General features: G+C 48.3%; 1 protein-coding gene across 6 annotated transcripts in view; it reads right to left on the reverse strand.

Moving 5' to 3' along the window:
• Window positions 1-24,587, reverse strand: part of GBF1 (golgi brefeldin A resistant guanine nucleotide exchange factor 1) — a 151,747-nt gene that overhangs the window by 66,013 nt on the left and 61,147 nt on the right. For all 6 annotated transcript variants that reach the window (XM_077351130.1, XM_077351126.1, XM_077351124.1 and 3 more), the window contains exons 5-9: window positions 22,111-22,229; window positions 21,220-21,328; window positions 20,776-20,836; window positions 16,147-16,201; window positions 1,976-2,126 (exon numbers count right to left, since the gene is read on the reverse strand). In XM_077351130.1, coding sequence (XP_077207245.1) covers window positions 1,976-2,126; window positions 16,147-16,201; window positions 20,776-20,836; window positions 21,220-21,328; window positions 22,111-22,229 — 495 coding nt within the window. The remainder of the gene's footprint in view (window positions 1-1,975; window positions 2,127-16,146; window positions 16,202-20,775; window positions 20,837-21,219; window positions 21,329-22,110; window positions 22,230-24,587) is intronic.

Consider the following 24,587-nt stretch of genomic DNA (forward strand, 5'->3'; position numbering starts at 1 on the left):
AGGCTGAACATTCCCAAGTCCCTCAACCTATCTTCATAGGGCTTGGTCCCTTGGCCCCAGATCATCTTCGTCGCTCTCCTCTGTACCCTTTCAATTTTATCTATGTCCTTCTTGAAGTGAGACCTCCAGAACTGCACACAGTACTCCAGGTGCGGTCTGACAAGTGGGACAATGGGACTATGACATCTTGGGATTTTGATGTGATGCCCCTGTTGATAACAGCCCAAAATGGCATTCACCTTTTTTACCGCTGCATCACACTGCCTGCTCATGTTTAGCTTACAATCCACAAGTACCCCAAGGTCTCGTTCACACACAGTGTTACCTAGAAGCGTATCCCCCATCCAGTAGGCATGTTTTTCATTTTTCTGACCCAGATGCAGAACTTTACACTTATCTTTATTAAATTGCATCTTGTTCTCATTTGCCCATTTTTCCATTGTGTTCACATCTTGTTGAACTCAGTCTCTTATCTTCTGGAGTATTTGCCAGTCCTCCCAATTTGGTGTCATCTGCAAACTTGATGAGTAGTCCCTCCACCCCCTCATCTAGATCATTAATAAATATGTTAAAAAGTACCGGACCGAGCACCGAGCCCTGAGGTATCCTGCTATTCACCTCCCTCCAGTCTGATGAAACACCAGTGACAACAACTCTATGAGTGCAGTTCTCTAACCAATTCCCTATCCACCTGACTATTTGAAAATCCAGATTGCAGATCCTTCAATTTATCCATCAGAACATCATGGGGAACCTTATCAAAAGCTTTACTAAAATCCAAGTAAACGACATCAACTGAATTTCCCCGATCCAGAAAACCTGTTACTTGGTCAAAAAAGGAAACCAGGTTGGTCTGGCAGGACCTGTTGGAGACAAATCCATGCTGACTTCCTTGGATCACCAAATTGTCCTCCAGATGTTTGCAGATCACTCCCTTTAATATCTGCTCCATTATCTTCCCCACAACAGAGGTCAGACTCACTGGTCTGTAGTTTCCCAGGTCACCTTCCTCCCTTTTTTGAAGATCGGAATAACGTTTGCTCTCTTCCAGTCCTCTCTCGGGTGCATTTCATCCGGCCCAGGGGATTTGAACTCATCCAGTGCAGCTAAGTGATATGATAACTACCTTCAAATATTGGAAGGGCTGTCATATAGAGCCGTGTTCTCCAACCCCCGGTGCTGCGGCCCGATTCCGGGCTGTGAGGCCCCTGGTACTGGGCCGCAGCGGGGGGAGGGAGGTGCGGGCGCGCCAGTGGGCACACCTCCCTCCCTCCCCCCAACGGCACAAGCCACAGTGCAGGGGGGGAGACGTGGGCACATATGTGCAGGTGCGGCAGTGCTGCGCCTGCACATTTGCGGCCACCGGTGAGCGCCGCATTGAGGGGGGGGGAGGCGTGGGCACAAACTTGCAGGCACGGCAGTTCCACGCCTGCGCATTTGTGCCCTCCGGCGAGTGCCATGCTGAGGAGGAGAAGGCGCAGGTGCAAACACGCAGGCGTGGAACTGCCACGCCTCAGCATTGGCACTCACGCCTCCCCCCCTTTGCGTTTGCACCCGCACCTCCCGTCGGCGACCGCGCCTCCCTCTCCCCCCCCCCCGGTCCCCGGGCCTCCTTCTCTCCCCCCGGCCCCCGGCCCAAAAAAGGCTAGGGACCACTGATACAGAGGATTGAGCAGAGTTGTTTTCTGGATTCTGGAGGTTACTGGTGGCGGTGGGGCCCCTTGGGCATGAAACTGGGGTCACTGTGGGTGGGCAGAGAGTTGTGAGTGTCCTGTGTTGTGCAGTGGGTTGGACTAGATGATCTTTGAGAACAACTTTATGATTCTACAATGCCATAAGTTGCATGTTATATGTTGTGGAATCATGAATGCCTTTGTATTATGCCAAGAACTTGTATTTCCCCAGAAGGGAGGGTGGTATATAAATATATAAATATAACATAAATAAAAGGGGCCAGATGCAGCCTCCTGCTCACCTGTTATGCTGCTGGAGCCCCCGCCCATGCTGTTTGAAGCAGGCTGCTCTGATCCTGAAGATCCTTTGGTTACGTGGCAAGAGGTCCGGGGTGATCGCTTCTGCTTCTTCCATTTTGATGAGTCGCTAATTCCTCCTGCTCTCATTTTCAACTGTGAATACCAAACACTCACTTTAAAGAAAAGCTGAGTTTCAAACAGGCAGCAACAGCATTCTATGAGACTAGAGTCCTGGGATCATGCCAGTTACCCACAAGCATAGTATTCACAAGCTTGGTCCATTACCTGGTAAATTATTTCAGTCTGCAAGTTATCAAAAACCTTGCTTCCGCACTACTTTAAAGGAGAACTGCACTATCATTTCTCCTTTTATGCATGCACAGATTTAAAAAAAAACACTGTTTTATGAAGAGAAGCTAGTTAAAGTTATTTTTCTACATGTTTACTCATGCACTATCTGTACACCGCCCGTGGCGCCACGGGCGCCACGAACTAAATAAAACAGTAAGCCCTCCTGGGGCGGGCTGTGTCCGGGATGAGGAAGGGTCCGGATTGGACTCTTCCTCATGACAGACAATTGGAGGGACCAATCGGCAGGTGCGAAGCGCCTGCCGATTGGTCCCTCCGATTCCCAGCTGCAGCAACTGCGAGCCGCGCACAGCTCCCGGCCTGACGCGGCGAGAGGCCCGGCCTGACGCGGCGAGAGGCACGAAGCGCCTCTCGCCGCGTCAGGCCGCCGCCCGAGGGAGCCCCTGGCAGTTGCGCGGAGCGCGGCTGCCGGGGGCTCCCTGCCCGTCAAGCCGCCCATCAAGCCGCCGCCCGTCAAGCCGCCCTGCCCATCAAGCCGCCGCCCGAGGGAGTCCCTGCCAGCGGTGCGCAGGCCGGCTGGCGAAGCGCCTCTCGCCGCATCAGACCGCCGGGCAGGGAGCCCCCACCAGCCGCCCTGCACGCCGCTGGCAGGGACTCCCGTTTAAAAATCTGGTGCAAAACGCACTGAGCAGATTGGCCATGCATAATGGATAAATAGTTCTGGGGGCAATCCATCTGTACCTTGTGCTTTACCAGGTATCAGAGTTTATATCAGATCCATAATCTCAAATGGATCAACCTTTGCCTATTCCAAATTAGATCTTAGGGGTTCCAGAACAGAGTATTTATCACTTGATCCTGTGGTTGTGAACAGCAAGAGGAAACGGAGAGCTTCCCGCCACGCGAAGCCCTGGGCATGGCCGCCGGAGGATGGTCCGGGTGTGTGGAGGAAAGAGGCGGCGGCACCCCACGGCAATGTCTTCCTGGGCACGCTGGGGGTGGCGCAGCTGTTCAGCAGCCGTGGGGGAGCTGGGCTGGAGGGCACCACCTGTGGGACCAAAGTCTGGCTCCAGCGGCGTGGCGTCCGCAGGCGAGATGGATGGTGTGGCGCATGCCCTGAGGGAAGAGCAACACCAGGTCCGGGGCCCTGCCGGCTGAGGTGAATGCTTCCAAGTGGCAGAGTAGCTGCTCGTGGCATGGGACTCGAGGCCTGGGCCGCGGCGGTCATCGCACCGAGGCAGGCTCGCCCTCGCGAGTAGCGCACGAGAGTGGGGGCTTGCTGCTTGGGGATGGAGCAGAAGGGAGTAGGAGCTTGCTGCTTGGGGACGCAGCAGAAGGGAGTGGGGGCTTGCTGCTGGGGGAGGGAGCAGCGTGGGGCAGAGAGCATATGCCGGGCACATCGTCCTCAGGAGATGTGTTGCCCTCGGCGTCCAGGAGCGGTCTGGCGGCAAGGCTGAGGGAACGGCACGGCACTCAATCAAACTTTATTACAATCATTCAGACCAAGTCAATACATAAGAGATCAAAAGAATATGGTCATTTAATGTAATACAATTTAAAACAGATCATAAAATAGGACTTAAAACTATGCTACTTTAGAGCATCGGATTTTTATGGCGGTGGCACAAAACCTAGTGGCACGGCGTCCAGAGGCGGGCCCTTTGGTGGGCAGCCCAATCAGAAGGCATGCAGGGGGCTGTGTGCCTTCCGATCGGCTGGACCTTGACGGACAGGACGGACAGGGCCCTGTACTGTCTCCTCCTTGGAGGCCGCTGTTGAAATATAAGGGAGCCAAATACTGTTAAGAATAAAAGTCCTGGTCCTCCAGTAATCGAATCAAATTCAAATTTATTTTAATACAGCACTGTGGCCAGATAAAACAGACAGCAAGAAAAAACATTTCAGAGTAGAAAATTGCATAATCAGGGAGCCAGTACAAAATTTAAAAAATATAAAATTGTATAATTGATGGGTACATTATAAAAAATGCATGGTAAAATTCCTCTAAAAATCTTCACTTAAGCTTAAGTTGTCTTTCCCGTGTGCTAAGCACATGCGCACAACATTTGGCAATCTGCTTAATAATATGGCCCCTCCTATTCCACAGGAGGAATTTTACTTTTTCTTTGTTTGAGCTGATGGAGGAATTCCTGAGTATTGGGAGGATGAATTTATTTCTTGCAGAGTTGAAGGTGGGGCATGTTAAGAGGATGTGTTCGATTGACTCTATCTCCCCAGAATTACAGGGGCAGAGTCTTTCAGCTACTGGGGTTTTCTTGAAGCGACCCACCAGCATGGCAGAAGGTAACGCAGAGCATCTAGCTAGTGTGAATGCTCTCCTATAGTATTTTGTTTCCAAATAGGAGAGATAGTCTGCTGAGGCTTGAATCTGGAACACAGTAATGCACCATACCTAGGTGAGCAAGAAAGGTCAGTTTGACACTCTGTGTCCTCTCAATCCTTTGTTTCACTACAATTTTTGCCTGATCGTAACCTAACCCGAGTAGTGAAAGTGAGGAAAAGCCTAATTTTATAATTTCCCTCTCGGTGGCCAACAGCCACTGGGATTTAAAATTGCCACAGATGATTGAAGGAAGTAAACCAGCTGTGGCCCAGTGCGCCTTTAACCATAGGGAGATGGAGGAAGTTACTGCTTTCGCTTTGAATTTTGGAAACCCTGTCTCTAGACGTATCCATGAGTTTGAAACACAGTTTGGAACCTGAAGTAACGCTCTAATAAATTTTGTTTGAACCCGCTCAAGTGGGGCAAAGCAAGAGGTTGGTGGCCCTAAAAAGGTCCCGTACACCATTTGAGTAATTGTCTTAGATTGGAAGAGTTTGAGTGCCGCTAGAACAAAATCGGCTCCATTGGAGCGATGGAATTTGAGTATATTGAGGGCACTTCTGTCCCCTATGTTCGCAAGCTGTCTACAGTGTTCGTGCCTTGATCCTGAAGCCTGAAAAGTAACTCCCAGGTATTTGAAGGACTTCACCTGATCTAACTTCTTTCCAGCTAAGCGCCAGGTCCTAACTCTGGGGCGAATGCCGAAGGCCATGACCTTAGTTTTTAATTTATTTATTACCAGGGCTTCTTTCTCACTGTATTTCTCCAAGCTTGTCAGGGCTCTGTTCAGACCGACAGGGGTTCTGGACAGTAAGACCACATCATCAGCATAAAGGCGAGCAGGAATGTGCTGCCCTGCTAATTTAGGTGGGTGACAATCTACGGACTCAAGGTGGCTCTCTAAGTCATTGATGTAAAAAATAAAGAGTAAAGGGGCCAATAAACAGCCTTGTCTGACCCCTTTATGAGTTTTTATCTGCTCTGTTAGGTGACCTTTCCTACTGCATCTGACTCTGAGTGTGGTCTGCTCGTATAGAGAACGTATCAGAAAACTGAGTCTTTTATCAATTGTGGAAGCTTCCAGTTTCTTGAGATGGAATCAAATGCAGCCTTGAAATCTACAAAGGCTGCATATAATGAGGTCACACTCTGGGAGGAATATTTTTCAACCAGATGTTGTAGTGTTAGACAGTGCTCTAGAGTAGCGATCCCCAACCTGTGGGCTGCGGACCACATGTGGTCCGTTGACTAACTGGAGGTGGGCTGCAGACACCTTCCCCCCCCCCCCCGGCCCTTTACTTCATCCACGATCTGGCAGGCACACATGGGACTATCTCGTTGCAGAGAAACAAGCTCAGGGTTCCCATTGATTTGTCATTGTCATGAGTTAAAATTTCCATGAAAATAAAATGTTCCTTATGTTCATTGTTGTGGCATGTCTGTATCTTATTTTGAAGGGATGTTTAAACATTACCATAGCGACCAGAGTCAGAGAGCGTTAGGGCAGTGGTTGAGAGTAGAGGAGTAAACTACCCCCCCCCCCACCGGGCCTCAGTAAAATTGTCAAGCGTTGAGTGGTCCCCGGTGACAAAAAGGTTGGGGACCACTGCCCTAGACCTTTAACAAAGTTTGTATAAGCCTTAGTAAGGTTTTTTTTTTGCAGTCATACATTCACTATCGAACCAAGGTTTAGAGATCCTGGAGCCCTTTTTTCTGCTATCTCTTTCCTGAGATGGTTTAAACAAAATGGACCCCAACTTTAAGATGAGATCTTCAAGATCTGTTACTGGATTGTGACTTTCTGCAGGATTGGCACAGGCCGATCTAAACGGCTGCAGATCATAGTTTTCCAGAACTTCCTTTAACGAAGACTGTAGTTGCGGGGACCACTTCAATCTACACCTTGTCCTAGAGAACACGTCCAGTTCTACTGGCCACCGTGTTTCTAGGTGAGGTGGTGTTGAGGGGCTGAAAATCTGCAGAAATAGAGGGAAATGATCTCCTTCTGAATAGGGAAGAATTTGAAAGTTCTCCCGCCAGCACTATTCTAGCCATGGGATGCTCCAATAACAAATAGGATACGTAACGCTCTAGTTTGACCCAGACCTCCTTCACTTCTTTCTTCTTCCTCCCCGGGGGCAAGTAAACATTTATAAAAAGAATAGACCCTCTCTCCCAACCAAGATGAACTGGCTTGTATTCTGCAAATAGCCAATGAAGGCAGAGGAAGAGGTCCCAATCGGACCCAGTCTTAGTACTGACTAGATCTTGACCTCCCTGATGACAGGGGAAGCGTTCCCAGAATAGTTTGTGAAACGTCTAACCTGCCGCACCCCAACTCTTTGCTTGTCTGCCTGCTGACTGCCCTGCACTTACTTTATTGCTCTTCCAGCCAACCTTTATATCTTTATAATGCTAGCCCTTGTTGTTTTTGTCTCCTAGCCACTGGTTTTCTCTCACTCTAAATGTGGCTGTAGAATTTCCTCTGACCACTAGGTCCCCTCTGTCCGAGAACTTTGTAATCTGGTCTAGGAGCATCTCACCCAAGTCCTCCGCCTGGCCTGGCGGTCTATAGCAGACCCTCACCAAAAAACCACTATTATTTCCTGCTCCTTCTATTTTACCCAAAGACTCTCAACTGACCTCTCATACTTAGACATGTATTCCTCACAAGTACATATATACTTAATATATACTGCTACTCTTCCCCCCTTCTTTGTTTGTCTTTCCCTTTTAAATAATTTGTACCTTTCAATCCAATTATTCCAGTTGTGAGAGTTCTCCCACCAGGTTTCTATAATACCTATTAAATCATAGCCCCCTTCATTTATTAGTACTTTTGTTCATCCTGCTTGTTTCCCATATGCTGCGCATTAGTGTAGAGACATTGTAATAATCCATACAAGTTGTTGTTGTTGTTGTTAGGTGTGAAGTCGTGTCCGGCCCATCGCGACCCCATGGACAATGAACCTCCACCATTTCCCAGATCCACTGGAGGAGGAAATGGCAAACCACTCCAGTATCTCCAGTATCTTTGCCATGAAAACCCAATGGACAAGTTCCATACAAGTACCCCAGGTGTTTAGTTTTTGAACTTTCTTGTAAGTTAATAGATCCCAGTATACATGCCATTCCCTTTAAAACTGTTCCCATCTACAATTATCATCATTGAACCAGGCTTTGAATGTCTGTCTTGCTCCCCCATTGGACTCAGTTTAAAGCCCTCCTCACCAGGTCCACAAAACTCTGAGCAAAGGCATTTTCCCCACCATCATAAAGTGCAAACCATCTCCCAATAGAAGAGCCTCATCAAGGTAGCGCAATCCATGGTCTGAAAACCCAAATCTTTCCTGATGACACCAATGATGCAGCCAGTCATTTATCTGCATTATTTTTCTTTCCCTTCCTAAGCCTCGGACATCAACAGGAAGAACCGAGGAAAACACAACCTGCGCTCCCAAGTTTTTCACTCCCCCCCCCCCCACAGGCTGCATAATCTTGCTTCATATATTCCACACTGTACCAGGCAGTATCATTTTGTCATGGACGCCCTGAGTGCGCCACCGGGGTTGGTGCCAAGGTGCACGGATCCAGAGTTGCCACATGACCTGCTCCCAGTACTGATAGGAGAAAGGATCTGGCTTTACCTAGCCAATGAGTCACTCAGACATAATATGGTAAGCCCCTGGAAAAAGCAGTCACCAGTCCAGAAGACTCTCCAGGGGAGAAATACTGAAGGTCTCGGGTCAAAACACCTGCCAACACTGAATGACAGTGTCGGAAGAGGCGATCTACCCTCACAGCAGTTAGATCAGTAGTCCCCAACCTGCGGGCTGCGGCCCGGTGCCGGGCCGCGAAGGCCTTGGCACCGGGCCGCAGCTCCTTCTTCCCTCCCCCCCCCGAAGCGAGAAGCTCGCCAGGCCGCGAGCAAATCGGCCGCCAAAGTGGCCGATTAGCTTGCGGCCCAGCAAGCTTCTTGTTTCGGGAGGGGAGGGGAGGGGAGGGGAGGGGAGGGGAGGGGAGGGGAGGGGAGGGAGGGGGAGGGGAGGGGAGGGGAGGGGAGGGGAGGGGAGGGGAGAGGGGAGGGAAGCTTGTCGAGCTGCAAGCTAATCGGCCGCTTTAGCGGCCAATTTCCTGGCGGCCTGGAGGGGCCGGGAGGGGAAGCTGCGGCCGCCGGCATGGCGGCGGCGCAAACGCACATGCAGACTCCCGCGCAAATGCGCATGCGCGGCAGTCTGCACATGTGCGTTTGCGCCGCAGCGGTCCGCAGTGGCCGAAAGCTTGCGGACCGCTGAGTTAGATGATCCACATGCTTGATAGCTCCCTGTCAGGCTAGATGGGGTCCAGCTGCACCAGCTTCCTCTGAGGATGATTGGAAACAGTTGCAAGACCCCTGGCTGAGGGATGCTCTACCTGGCTTCTGGTTACATCAGAAGGTCCTTTGTGGGGTCAACCCATGTGTTACCCTACATGTCTCCTGAGACTCTTGTTCTGGTTTACCACGGCAAAGCTCTGTTCCTGCGACTCACAGCTCTTCGACCTCTGGCTTGTCTGACATTCCTGCTCCAACTCTTCGACCTTTGTCTGATGTTCCTGCTCCGGCTCTTTGACTCGTTGGCATGGCTTCTACTCCATTCTTGATTCTGGTATGTGTTTTGCCTTCGTCCCGCTCTATCCAATTTTGACTATGGTTCGGCTTGACTTCGATCCCCACCCCATGTTCCTGTGAACTGTCCCTCCCAGATCCTGACCCGCCCAGACTGGACTCTGGACTTTGGGACAAGCTCTCCACACGAGCATAACCACCTGGCCGTGCAGGAACAGCCTGGCAGGGCTGCACATATTTGTTCCTACGAGAATGAGCAGAAAGGGATATCTGTCCTTGGGCTTTGCAACTCTTTCCATGTTTCCCATGCCATCCTTGATTCTCGCATCAGGTAGACAGTGTACCTCCCAAGACAACAAGTGCAATCAACACTCTTTGGCTTCTACTCTTAATAGTGAATTTTCAATTACCAGCACATGTCTCCTAGTCCTAATATATTGCGGAGCAGAAGAGCAAGTCCTCTCATCCACAGGGGCCTGTGAAATATCTTCTGAGCTTTGGGGGAGTTGGGGGAATAGGCCTTGTTCCTGTGGTCCAGAGTCACTATCTACAGGCAGATCCTGGAAACAATTTCTGACAATCAGAAGGGCAGAACATTTCCTTATTTTTCTACACCTCTGGGTAACATTCTTCCATCTGTTGTCCTCTTGTATTGGGTTCTCATCTAATTGGTGAGACGCCTTTCCCACCTCTCCCATATGCCCTCCCAAAAGGCTGCAGGGAAGGGAATTTGCCTTGTTTGAGTGTCTCTCAAGACGGAACCTTCTACAAGGTGCAGTGGTAGAAGAGTGTGAAAGTCTCTGTGATGAAGTCCCTCAACTGGAAGACCTAATGGAGCTGGATCCTGTAGCAGACTGTGCGCTCCAGCACCACCTGTGGGAAACTGGAAGTTTTATGGAAAGAGAGCCGGCTGAACATGGTCAAATACCAACAATTCTGGGCAAAGGGACATATAGCGGTGGGGGGAGATTCAATAATAGGGGGACAGCAGCATACATAGGTCCTACAGGGCCTCGGTCATGGGCTTCCCACGGCTGGCAGTCTGGTTGATATGCACACTGCCCTTCAAATCTCCATCTGATCCCAGAGTCAGAGGAGAGAGGTCTAGGGCGGAACCGCTGCTGATGCTATGCTACACCAGGTCGATCAAGAACAAGTCCTTGACCTTACGAGATTATTTTGTGAGGCACAAGGTTGAGCTGGCATGTATCACCAAAACCTTGGTGTGGGAAGGCGAGAATGTTGCCTTGGAAGATCTGACACTGCCCGGGTTTTCGGCCTCCATTAACCTCGGCTCCATGGTAGGGGAGGGGGGGTGGCAGTCCTGGTCTGGGAGACCTTTCCCTTCAGGGTTTTCCCAGCACCATGTATCCCGGGAGGAGGATGGGGATGAGTAGAGAATGTGGCCATCTTGGTTGTGTACCGTTCACCCACTGCACCCCCAGACACCCTGTCGGGCCTGTTGGATGCGGCGGCTGCCTGGGCATTGGAGGTTCCTGGACTTTTGTTTCTGGGGGACTTCAATGTTCAAGTGGACACACTGTCCCGAGGACTTGGCCCAGATCTGGTGTCAGCTATGGCGACACTAGGGTTCTCGCAATTTCTTGCTGGTCCCACCAATCAGGTTGGCCACACCCTGGATTTGATCTTTGAAGCAGGGGTAGAAGCAGATCTACTGGTGAACAACATTGTTCCAGGGTCAGACCACCATGCCCTGAAGACTTGACTAAGGATACCACCCCCTCCCCATTTGGATGATGAACGTATTTTAGTCCCTCTGCGGAGACTGGAATCCGAGAGATTCCTGAACGTTCTGCAGGACATGATGCCCTCCGGCATCTTGTTAACAGCCTTGATGGAGGACTGGCAGTCTCACGTGACAGCTGCTATTGACAACATTGCTCCTAGGCACCCTCCCCACCCTTGCCTCAAACTGACTCCTTGGTCCTCCCAGGAACTTAGGGAGAGAAAGAGGGGAGTAAGATGGCTATTGCAGGTGTGGCAGAAGACTCACGACGAAACGGCAAAGACATTTTATCCCACGCTTTATGAGATGGTATGAGATGGCGGTGAAAGTAGCCGTGTGACTTCTTCGCTGTGGAAACTGCATCCGCCAGCACTCGCTTACCATCCTGGAGGCAGGGCACCAAAATAGTAGTATACTGGACTTATGCGGTGAGGCATTAGTGATCTTTTCTGCAGATAAAGTCTTGTTGCTCCGCTGCCACGAATTTCCTGCCAAAATGTGAGCTGGGAGCTCTATGGCCATCGTGGGGGGTGAGGTTTGATGGCTTTAGACTGCTCTCGTAAACCAGAGTGAACAAACTGCTAGAGTCAGTGAGGAGACCACCTGCCCCTGAAATCCCTGTTCATTATTGGTGGATAGGAGGCCCCCTTGATGGAAACTGTGAACCTCTCCCTGTTATTGGGAGAATTCCCTCAGGGGCTTAAGGTGGCAGGAATTCATCCCCTATTTCAAAAAACAATTACTGGATTCCGGTATCGCACTTTGCATTCCTGTGTAAGGCAGTTAAGAGGGCCGTGGTGGATCAGCTCCTGGCATTTTTAGAGGAAACTTTGGCCCTGGAATGATACCAGTTTGGCTTCCATCCTGGCTATGGGGTGGAGACTGCTGGTCACCCTGAGGGATGATATCCGACATCAGCTGGACCAGGGCAGATTGCCCATTCTCGTTTTATTAGATCTATAGGATGCATTTCATGGGGTCGGTCGATCACGAGTTATTGGTACACTGCCTTGGGGACACAGAGGAATGGCCTTGAAGTGACTGATCTTTCTTACAAACCAGTCACAGAGGGTTGCAGTGGGGGAAGAGCTGTCAGACCCCTTTGTACTTCCTTGTGGGGTACCACAAGGGACGATACTTTCCCCCACACTCTTTGACATCTATATGTACCCTCTGGCTCAGCTGGTCCGGAGTTATGGGCTGGAATGTCGCCAATATGTGGATGAAACCCAGCTCTATCTCCTAATGGACAGACAGATCTCCCCCACAATACATTTGCCAGTTGTTTGGAAGCAGTGACTGAATGGATCAGGCAGAGTTGTCTGAAACAACCCCTCCAAGACGGAGGTCCTGTGGCTAGGGAGAAAGGGACAGGATTGCATGTCTCCCTTGCCTGACGGAGTGCAACTTACACCTGCATGCATGGCCAGTGACTTGGGCTTGATCCTTGATGCCTCTATATCTATGGAAGCTCAAGTCATGAAAGTAGCCCAGACGGCTTTCTTACATCTGCACCAAGCACGGCTACTAGCATTCTACCTGTCCCTGGAACACTTGGTCACAGCGATCCATGCAACGGTCACTTCCAGATTAGACTTCTGTAACTCGCTTTACGCGGTCTACCCTTGTTCCTGACTCAGAACTACAACTGGTACAGAATGCAGCTGCTCGAGTCCTTACTAAGTTATCTTGGAGGGCCCATGCACGGGGCTGCCAGTTCGTTTCCGAATCAAGTTCAAGGTATTGTTTTTGACTTTTAAGGCTATTTGCGGCCTGGGTCCTGCCTACCTGCAAGACCACTTATGCCCCCCTCAGGGCATTACTGTCATGAATTCATGCCTCATTTTCCTCCTGCAGGCCTCCCAGGCTCCAGGCCAGGGTCATAAATCCTTGAATTGTTCTTGTCCTCCTTTATATACCAAAGCTGCCCTGTTCTTATCTCTTCCACCTAGAATGACTTTGCTTGTCTCACTGGAGTCTCAACAGGCTCTTAGTTTAGATCAAAGGCCAGGCCATCTGGTCGTCCTGGGAATCTTTGTTCCTTTGGCAAATGTGCCTTCCCGCCATTTCTTGTACTCATTCCCCCTATAAGTACACCCCAATGTTTAATGTACCTTTGTCTCTGCCAAGACGTTTGCTCAATGAGTCTTGGTGCGTATTGGCTACTGTAGTGATTCTGCTTAATAAAGTACTGTTTTTAGATCCTTACTCTGCCTCGACATGGAAGTTCCTTTATCACGGACGCTACTCGTCAATCTCTGCCTGATGCCTGACAATTACATTCTGTGGGTATGTATCTGTTGAGGATCCCAGGTCCCTGGGAAGCATGCCTGGCCTCAACCAGGGCCAGGGCTTTCTTCAGTCCTGGCCCCTACCTGGTGGGATGAGCTCCCAGAAAAGCTGAGGGCCATGTCAAAGTTTCCTTGGTTCTGCAGGGCTTTTGGTTGAGACTGGGCTTAACTCTGGGCTAATAAAATTGGGTCCTGCCCTGCCCTTGTGGCATCTGGATCCCCCGGGGCCTACCACTGACCCAGCTTTACATCTGATTGACAATGCCAGGAATGAATGAATGAATGAATGAATGAATGAATGAATGAATGAATGAATGAGGAAAAATGGGTCTAGTGATGGATGGCTGTGCTTGCCATCTTGCCATTCTTAAACTTGTGATCACGGTATTGTATTTTTATTAATGAGATGGTGTTTTTGCCGTCTCCTGTTTTATTCAGTTGTGAAGCTGGCTGGTCTGGGAGTTGGCAGTATAGAAATGTAATAAAAAATAAAAAATAAATACAAAAGGCAGTTTTGTATGTTCATGTCTTGAGTCTTTCTGTGTTCATTTCCAAATTTCTTTGCATGAGGTGCCTGGCAGGACTTTCCTGCTAAGCTGAAAAACACCCCATGCGCTGCCATTCCAACTTTGTTATAAGAAATAAGAAAAGGTTTCCAGTCAATGTGGTGCACAGTCAGAGATTGGAAACCTGGGTCTGGTTCTAGCTAATTAACTCCCCAGAGCAAACCCTACACGATTGCAGAAATGCTTAGGATACAGTCCCCCGTATCCAAAAGCCACATCCAAGCCATTTTACTTCATGCAATGCATAAAAGCTCATCACATTCACATAAAGCTCATCACATTCACATTCATCCTCATGTCAATCCACCTCGCCAGTTCAGGACATTATACACCCCCACCCGAAAAAACTTCCAAAGTTAGTCCATGCTAGTGCCAACGGAGTCTAACCTAAGCCCTAGTGAAGAATAGCATCTGCCAGCCCTAGCTTACATTCTCCACAACTTCTTTGAATTTTGGATCCTTGCTCTGGAAAGCTTTTCTCCCAACACAATTCCACACAGAAGCACAGCTTGCTGCATGCATTCTTCCCCCAAGCCATGCTGCATTAGAAACAGGAAGGAAAGCTTTTGCTGCACAATACAGCGGCGACCCCCCCCCCCCACGCTGAATGCAGAAGGGAAAGGAGAGAGAGAGAGACCTTCAGTTTCTGAAAGAGCAGTACTCTCTCTAACTGGTTCAGGGCTTTGGACTGATCCCCACTACAAAGTTCCAGTCTGTTGAGGAGATATGGAGAAATCTGTGAAGACAGTCACATGCATGGTTTGACAGAGGAAAAGCAGACTAGACCCGAACAGAATCAATGTAACAATGCAAGGAATGAATCTAAGAAAGCAGCAAAGACTGACAAGACAGTAAGCCTGGGAGCTGAAGCCCCCAGAGCTCCTAAGAGACACCAGCTGATTGGTGGAAACCTCTCGGGCAGCATTCTGCAAGCTCCCTCTTCCAGAAAACCAGTCAAGCTTCCCTTCTGCAGTGTGTGACACGGCCTGCTCAGGGACAGGGCCTGCCTCTGTGACAGATACGTATCTGCTAGAACCAAAATACCTAACACTGACTCCAGTGCTACAAATGCAACTGAACCTACAATAACAGAAGACTTTCCAGGACACCAGCCAAGATGGCAGAGTAGCGATTCAAACCTAGCATTCCCAGAACCTGATTTAATGCTGGGAGCACGACATGTTCTCATCTCCTATTATGTCTATCCAAACCTGAAGATACGTAAAGGATAAGAAGCTTTCAGAAGGCAATTTAGTTTCTTGTATGGCTGAAAGTGGTTCCTATGTCACATCTAAGACCATTTTTCACTTGTCAAACTCTGGAAAAATCACCAACTTAACCCTGATAGCATAGCATAAACAATAAAATAATTTAAAAGCTTCCTGATGAAGTGTCCCTTCTTGTTTCAGGGTGATTTTTTACATGATTCATCTGTCTTTCCTAGTTCCTCTGCTGCAGGTATTTAGGGAGGGGAATGAGCAATACGCCCTGTGAAGCATTTATGGGCCTTCACAATAGAAAATGAGCCAAAAGGACCTGGAAGGAAATTTCAGTCACTGGAAAGAGACAAGAGCTCCATCCCACAGAGGGACATCATAAATCCTTTCAGACTACATGGAGTAACCAGAGGCTGTACTCGGCTATTAATTAATTAATGAGACTATTGATAAACACAGCCCAGTTTCTTTCCTTGGTTAACAACAAATACTTCAACCAATTCCAACCTGATGGTAATCCCCAGTCCCAGAGAGGTGTGCTTGGCCCGGGCTCTGGCCTGGTGGAATGAGCTGCCGGCAGAGAAGCGGGCCCTTATGGAACGCCCTAAGATCTAAAGGGCCTGAAAAACAGCCCTCTTCCATCAGGCGTTTGGTGCAGGCCAAGGACCACCATCACCATTTGAACAGGCTGGGTCAATGCTGCCATACCATCTACTTAGTCTCCACGTGCAATAAGGGCAGATTTGTCAGAGTGTTTAGCTTTTAGAAAGGTATATAAATGCAATACAATAAATACATAAATAGATATAAGAACTGAACTGTATTGTATGGGTTTTGAATCCTTCAACTGTTGGAAGCCACTCTGAGACCACTTGGAGAGGAGCGGCTATAAACCTAAAAATAACTAAATGAAATAAAACTAGGTTCCAAGTTGCAGTGCATTCATTTGCCTCCCTTAATCACTTGGCAGAGTTGGACACCAGAGGAACTATAAGCATTTGGAAGTACAGGGACTTGCACAGGAGCAAGTATAGGGTTGTTATTTTTCTTTTTTTTTGGGGGGGGGGGGTTGTATGTGCAGGGGTGATCTTACCTTCTTTATGTTAGTTCCCACATAGCTTTTAGGTTCCTCTTTAAACTGAGATAACCTGAAACAACAAGAACAGCCAGAAAATTAGGCTAAGAGAGTAATGGAAAATTTGTTTCACTAACCGTGAATCTTTCTTCTCTGTGGTCCTCTGAGGGCCAGTCCTGACCACTGGGAATCAGCTCCTCCTCCTTGAAGATGGGGTCACAAACTCTTGTTAATCCACTAGGGGCCGGTACTTCTCCCAGCTGCCCACTGCAGTCCAGAAGCAGTACCAGTGGAGAAAACTAAACCAACGATAACACCTTTCCCTTAACACTAGGAAAAGCATCATCAGTACGCTGGTGCTACTGTCCAATGACGGTGAAAAACAGCCCAGATCTGCCCTGCAGTGCTGCAAAGCTGACTGGGGCATTTTGTGGCCCCTCTGGGCCACTGTAGAGCAATCAAATCTTCCCTGTGCACACAGGACTGCTGTGTGACAAGCCCTGTTGACCCCCACAGCTGCTAAGGGAACATGGACTCTCCTGTGTTACCTAAGCCCAGGGCAACTGCAGGACCGATTCATGGCAGGCCCACGAGTGGGCCTGCCCACTGGCTGCATCATGAGGAAGCAAGGACCTCAGGGTAACTTTAAATACACATGCACCAAGTGCAAGTCAGTGGTGCTCCTGGAGGAGAAGGTGCAGAAGCTAGAAGAATGCCTGTCCACAATTTATTCTAAAAAGGAGGGTGAAGAGTTATTGGAAGGAACTCATGGAGAACTTTTGGAAGGGCATATGGGGAGGTGAGAAATGCATGTCACCAATTAGAGGAGAACACAATACAAGAGGACAACAGGTGGAAGAACGTTACCCAGAGCTCTCAAAAAATGAGATGTTCTGCCCCTCTGATACTCAGAAATCATTTCCAAGATCTGCCCGTAGATAGTGCTTCTGCACCACAGGAACAAGGCCTATTCCCCCAACTCCCTTGAAGCTCAGAAGGCGTTTCACAGGCCCCTGTGGGTGAGAGGACAGCTCTTCTGCTCCCCAATGTATTAGGACTAGGAGACGTGTGCTGGTAATTGGGGATTCCTGCGAGATACTTCTATTCTAAATAAACAAACCTTCATGTAGAAAAGTTCTTTATTAGAAAAGAAACATAGTTAGAGCTGACATACGGATCACAGGACAGGAGTTATAGGGTCAGGGAGGAAGCCCCCCTTCCTGGGAATATAAACCAGATACATCCTAAAGAAGTCTCAACATGGTGATAACAAACCTAGGTGCGAATGGGACTGGAAGGATGGGAGATGGAGAACCAAAGGGGATGAGAGGGGAAGGTGTGGAATGTATGGGCGGCTGGCATCTTCAGAACACAACAAAGCCACGTGGCATTGTACAACAAAGCCACGTGGCAATACAGCAAAAGCATGAAGGCAATAATAATTCATGGCAGAAAGACACGGAGGTTTCTGATATCCCCCCCCCCCCCGATCCTCCAAAATCAACTCCCACCAGGAGTCGACAAAGGAGCTGGCTACTGTGGATTCACAATGTGGAACTCACGTACATGGATGACACTGGTCAGGTTCCGGGGCTTGTCTAGAAATCCTAATAAACTAAGGGGACTATGATCTCATAGGTATTATAGAAACCTGGTGGGATAACACTCACAATTGGAATAATAATAGGACTAATGGGTACAACTTATTTCAAAAGGAGAGACAAATAATGAAGGGGAAAGACAAAGACAAATAAAGTAGCACTATATGTTAAGAATAGATTCATTTGTGAGGAAATACTTTTATCTAAGCATGAGAGTTCAGTTGAGAGTCTTTGGGTAAAAATAACAGGAGTAGGAAATTATAGTGGTATTATGGTGGGGTCTGCTGTAGACCACCAAGTCAGGCAGAGGACTTGGGTGAGATGCTCCGAGAGACGGTACCTAGTGGTCATGGGAGATTTCAATTACCAAGATATCCATTGGGAGACCAGCACTGCTAAAAATGAAAAGTCCAATACATTCTTGAGTTGTCTTGCTGACAGCTTCATTTCCCAGAAAGGGGAAGGGACAACCAAGAGTCTGCTGTTTTAGGCTTGATTCTCACCAATAGAGAAGAACTGGTTGACGAGGTAAAAGTCGTGGGTCCGCTTGGTAGTAGTGACCATGTGATTTTTAATTTATGAACTTGGGAAAGGGAAAAGCTGTACAAAGTCACAAATACAGGCTTGATTTCAGGAGAGCAAATTTTAACAAATTTAAAGTTATGTTGGGTAGAATCCCATGGTCAGAAAAACTTAAGGCAATGGAAGTCCAAGAAGGTTCTCAAAAGTGAAATACTGAAGGCACAATCACGGGCAATTCCCTTGAGAAGGAAAACTGGGAGAAACCTGAAAAAACCAGGGTGGTTCCATAAACAGCTTTCAAAACAAGTAATAAAAAAGACTCATTTAGGAAATGGAGGGAGAACCTTATAACAAAGGCAGAATATAGTAAACAAATAATAAATGCATGTAGGGAGAATGTTAGAAAAGCTAAAGCTCAGCCATGAGCTTAGGCTCCCAGTAAATGCTAAAAACAAAAAAAGGGTTCTTTAGTTATATTAAAAGTAACAAAAATGTTTCATAAGGCGTTTGATAAGGTTCCACATGATATTCTTGTTGACAAGTTGGTAAAATGTGGTATGGATCCTAATTCTGTCAGGTGGATCAATAACTGGTTGACTGATCGTACCCAGAGGGTTCAGCATCCTCTTGGAGAAGAGTGACAAATGGAGTTCCCCAGGGATCTGTCCTGTGGCCTGTGTTGTTGAACGTATTTATAAATGATTTGGAAGAGGGTTTAGAGGAGATACTTATTAAATTTGCAGACAGTACTAAACTGGGAGGAGTAGCAAACACAATCAAAGACAGAATCAGAATACAAAATGAAGAAAATAAAGTTAAGTAGTGATAAATGTGAAGTTCTTCATTTAGGTAGGAAAAATCAAATGCAACACTATATGATGGGTGAGATTTGTCTTGGCAGCAGTACGTGTAAAAAGGTTCTGGGGGTCTTACTAGACCAGACACTGAACATGAGTCAGCAGTGTGACTCGGGGGCTAAAAAGGCAAACAGGATTTGGGGCTGCATCAAAAGAAGTATAGTGTCCAGATCACATGAGGAGATACTACTGCTCTACTCCGCTCTGTCAGACCTCACTGTGTTCAGTTTTGGGCACCGCAACTGAAGAAAGATGTAGAGAAACTGGAGCGTGTCCATAGGTGGGCTGTGAAAATGGGGAGGGGTTTGGAGACCAAGTCGTATGAGGAGCTTGGTCTGTTTAGCCTGGAGAGAAGGCGACTAAGAGGTGATCTGATAACCATCTTCAGATACTTGAAGGGCATTCATAAAGAAGAGGGAGCAGCGTTCTTTTTTCCCTGTTGTCCCAGAGGGTCGGGCCAGAACCAGCGGGTTGAAATTCATTCAACAGAATTTTCAGCTAATTGTCTGGAAGAAGTTCCTGACAGTTACAGCGGTTCCTCAATGGAACAGGCTTCCTTGGGCAGTGGTGAGCTGCTCTCCTTTGGACGTTTTTAAGCAGAGGCTACATAGTTATCTGACAGAAATGCTGATTTTACGAACTTAGGCAGATGGTGAGTGGGTAGGCAGGAAGGGATGTGCCAAGGCTTGTCTCTTGTGGCCCTTCCTCGCATAACCAGAGAACTGCCAAGCCACTGTGGGATGGTAGGTGAATTTCCTCCAGGCCAGGCTGGATTCTGGAGATTTTTAGGGAAGCGATCACTTGGTCATGATATTGGGATCACTGTGGGTGGGCAGTAGTTGTGAGTTCCTGCATTGTGCAGGGGGTTGGGCTAGATGACCCTGGAGGTCCCTTAAAATTCTATGATTCTATTATTCTCCTAATCATTGCTAATATTGCATTCAACATTTTGCTGAAGGCATGCACGGCACAAGTGTTTGAGCTATCTAGCAACAATTACTTATGTGTCTAACTCTGGTCAGTGTGAAAAGCAGCTACCAGGAATCATGTGAAGAGGGTATCAGAATTAACTTTTCAGGTACCTGTAGGCAACCTTAACAGATCATAATAAGGAAGTTGCATCATTGCTGATCTTTCCTACTAATGGTTCACTATCTTCTCCTATATTGTCCTGGTGTGGTTCCTGAGATCTGCGGGGGTGGGAGCTAAGTCAACAAACTGTTAAAGATACACAATGAGGCACTTACAGTGGGAGTGTCAAGGTCCTCAGGCAATTGTCTGAGCCCACAAATCTGCCTATTTTCCACAGGCATACAATTTTTTTAATTAGTTCAGTCTTCTATAGCAAACGATTGATGCCTCTATTATTACTTAATTTCTTCTGTGTTTAAAGTTACTGCATTACTGTATAACTTGGTTTTATGTAGCATTGTGTCCTTGCTTTCATGACATAGACTGGTAGTATAAAAAGCCAATAAACAAATATTGAGACACTGTAACCCAATGGAAGAGAACACCCATTTTGGGTGAAGAACCAAGCTTTGAAAGACCAGATAACACTTGGGCTCAGTTCTTTTTCTGGAAACCCTCCCCCCAAGGGTGTTTGGAATCTTCCCACCCTTAAAGGGCCATCTAAGCAGAACCAAGACAAACACAAGGAAGTTTACCTTGTGAAGAGCAGCTGTACCATGTCGATCAAAGTGTGCTCTGCAGATTTTCTCAATAACTCTGAAGACCAAAACAAATAACACAGGTGTCATTACTCAGGGTGATATTATCTAGAGGTTTCGCCAAGCAGACTCTCCTCCAAGTGTTGCTTACAAAGGATTACCAGGAATTTATTAAAACCAGCTCCAGCCTCAGCTGTGCAGCAAAACGTGCAATTGCACAGTAAGTGGCGCCACAGAGCTGAAGGGTGGGGGAAGACGGACGCCGCCAACTATAAACACGGTGCAGGAACCCCTGAGTTCTATTAAGCTGTAAAAATGTGACTGTGCCAACTTAGCATATGTCATGCTCGTCTGCATTCCGACCTATGGTAACACTGGCAGTCACAGGCAAGAGTCCTATCAACCCAGGAACGGTTGGAAACTACTGGTTCAAAAACCTACCACTAAGCCTCATCTCAAAGCATATACGAAAGCAGGACTGCATGATTTCACAGACAGACTCATTAGTGAGATGAGCTCCAATGGGAGTGAGGAGAAGAGTCCGCAGGACCTGAAAGAAGAAGAAAGCAACAGATCAGCATACAGCCCTGTATCTCAGTGGCTTCCATGCATGACGTAAGAGATTTGTACGCAATAGAGATTTGTTTTGCAGACGTCAACGGAAGGGAAAATGGGATAAAATTTTCCTTGCTTGTCATCCCACCACGCTAATTCCTTTACAGGTATTTAAACAACTTTATCTTCATGCAATGCAAATTATTTATTTTATTTATTATTGTATTTATAGACCGCCACTCTCGGCCTGGCCAACTCATGGAGGTTTACATAAAAGACATAAAACCAGATAAAACCCGCAGTTCAATCCAATATTGGTGGGAACAATCAAACAATCTAACATTCCCCAATCCATCTTTCAACCCAACTAAAGTAACAGTTGCCGTTGCCTTGGTAGATGTTCACAGGTGATGTTTGTCCTAGGGGGCTACAGGCCATAGAGGGTACAAATTTACCAGCAAAAGAGCCCTGATTCTGGCAACAGCAGATCAAAAACTTATATCTGCCTGTGCATTGCAAGCTCCATGTAAAAAATAGTAAAAGCCTACTAAAAGTTCAGTGGGGAAAAAACAGATACTGCTGTTCCCTTATCCAGTCTCCCGTGAATCATAGAATTAATTTTGCCTTTTTACTGCCGCATCACACTGCCTACTCATATTTAGAATCATAGAATAATAGAGTTGGAAGCAACCTCCAGGGTCACCTAGTCCAACCCCCTGCAGAATGCAGGAAATTCACAACTACAAGATTGCAGAACAAATTGTAAATGGTTAATACCTGCAAGATCTTCATCAAGACCACCTCATCACTTGCAGGATCTGTGCCTACAAATCGGGCATGTGTGACAGCATCTGCCATGTTCTCCATTCCCTCAGCTGTGCCGTCATGGTTAGCATCTGCTTGACATAGGAGAAATTTTGGGAAGGTCAGACTGAAAGGAATCTGGGTCAAGAGCAAAATTAAACTTATTTGCACATAACGAACATGCATTCTTGTACCTCAACCTTATACACATTACTATAAGAAAAAGAATTCTAAATGACGTGCACTCTAGCCCAGAGTTATGGGCTGGGTTGTCACAAATACGCAGGTGACCCCCAGCTCTATCTCCTGATCGACGGCCGCCCAGACTCCCCCCCAGAAACATTTGCCAAATGTTTGAAAGCTGTGACTGGATGATTGGAGCAGGGTCACCTGAACAGAGGTCCTCTGGCTGGAGAGGAGGGGGGCAGATCAGGAAGCACGCTTACCCTCCCTCGCCAGGGTGCAACTTAACATCTCGCCATCCACCAGGAATTAGGGGGTAACCCTTGACGTCTCCCTATCAGTGGAGGCACCCTTAAACAATGACCACAGCATTCCCCTGATCTAGCAAGGTAGAAGTTACGCGGACCCTCCTTTTCCTCTTCTTGAAGATGGGGACACCATTTGCCTGCCTCCAATTTCCTGACACTTCACCTGTTCTCCAAGAATTGTCAAAAATAATGGAAATTACACCTGCAAGTTCTTTTAGTTCCTTTGGATGCAATTCATCTGGCCCAGAGGATCTGGTTTCATTTAAAGAAACTAGGTGTTTATGGACTACTCTATGTTGTCCACTATTTTGTCAAAGAAGGGGGACAGCTTTGCCCTGGCTATGGCAGCCTCTGAATTGCCCACAAAAAGAAAAAGAAAAATCTGACTTCGCCCGGGCTGTCCTTCCTGGGCTGGTTCGGTTCCATCCCCGTGTCCTGGTAATGGGCTTGGTATGAGCCCATGATGGACGCCTTATCAGGGAAATCTACATTTGGATCCAAATCATCTTCCTCTAGAAGACTGTCCCAAATACACTGGGGACTGATCTGGAACCACAGCCGATGCTGGCCGCCAGTTTAAGCACAGGATTCTACCCAATGTATCTTTACATTTGTTAAAATTTGCTCTCCTGAAGTCCAACCTGTATGTATGACTACGTACAGGTTTTATCTTCCCCAAGATCATAAAGTCCAAAATTATGTGGTCACTACTACCAAGCACACCCACAACTTTTCTCAACTAGTTCTTCCCATGAATGCTGTTTTATTTAATGTACTGGGGGAAAGCCCATTTATAAAAATGGGCGAGATCAGGGGCCGCGGCAGGATTTACACGACGGCTCCCGATGGCTGCTGGAGTGGGCTGGAGGGCGGAGGAGAAGGCGTGCTTTGGGGCGGCAGCACAGGGGGCCATGGGCCGGCGTAAGGGGCATTTGGGCTGCGGAGCGGGCTGCAGGGCGTACCTGCGGCAGGCGGAAGGCTGCGGGCGGTGGCGCGACGGACGCGGAAGGCGATAGAGAAGGCGGCGGTGGGCAGCGTTCGTCAAGGTGGGCGTGCGGGCCCGGGCAGCAAAGGTTGGACTGTCCCTGGGGCAGCGGGCTGGGCACAGCAGCGTTGTGGAGGTAGTGGGTGGCGGAGGACGGCAGGGGTACTGAGGGTGGACTGGGTGAGGGGAAAGGAGTGGGGGGGGGCGCGGCACGCGGGTGTTTACCTGGGGCGTCCCGGCGTGGCGAGGGCGGTTGGGGAGAAGGGGGCAGCGGGCTTGCTCTGGAGCTCTTCGACGCCATGGGCCTGCTCCTGAGCTGGTGGGGAGGAGTGAATGTGTGGGCAGCGCAGAGCCGAGGATGGGCGGTTCGCTGGCTGCGTGACTCCCCAGAGCACTCCTCGGAGGACGGGCCAAGTAGCCAATGGGGAGCTGCACGATTGGCCCTCAAGTGCCATTCGGAGGGGCGAATCAGGAGCCGCGCATCCCGGACAGGGCCCACCCTAACTCCTCCCCACTTGCCCTTACTCCTTTATTTCTACCGCTCCACAGGAGGCGTAGCCTCTGTTGGGTATAACTGGTAGTTGGGAGGGAGCTTCTGGTTGGTGTTGCTCTGCTGGCCTCAACCAAAGGCTTTGTTGAAGAGCTCTGGTTTCCAGGCCATGCAGAATTGTTTTAGTTGCCACAGGTCCCTCATCTATTCTAGCAGCTCATTCCACCAAGTGGGGGCTAGGACACGGCTGAATACAGCCTGAAAAATTTTAATTTATTCCCCATAGCAAGTGAAGCATACACCTTCCTGCCAAAGATGTCCATGCATCTGCCATCCCTGTCTACAGGTGAGGAATCAGATCAGCCCTTGGCAGGAAAAATGGCAAGAAGATGAAGTTTGCTTTGGGGTATTTAAAAGGTTAAGCACCCCCATCTTCTTTCACTCTGTATAAGTTCTCTAACTTCCTAGAGCAAGGTGAAAGAGA

This window comes from Paroedura picta, chromosome 8, assembly GCF_049243985.1.
Source record: "Paroedura picta isolate Pp20150507F chromosome 8, Ppicta_v3.0, whole genome shotgun sequence".
Taxonomy (NCBI): Eukaryota; Metazoa; Chordata; class Lepidosauria; order Squamata; family Gekkonidae; genus Paroedura; species Paroedura picta.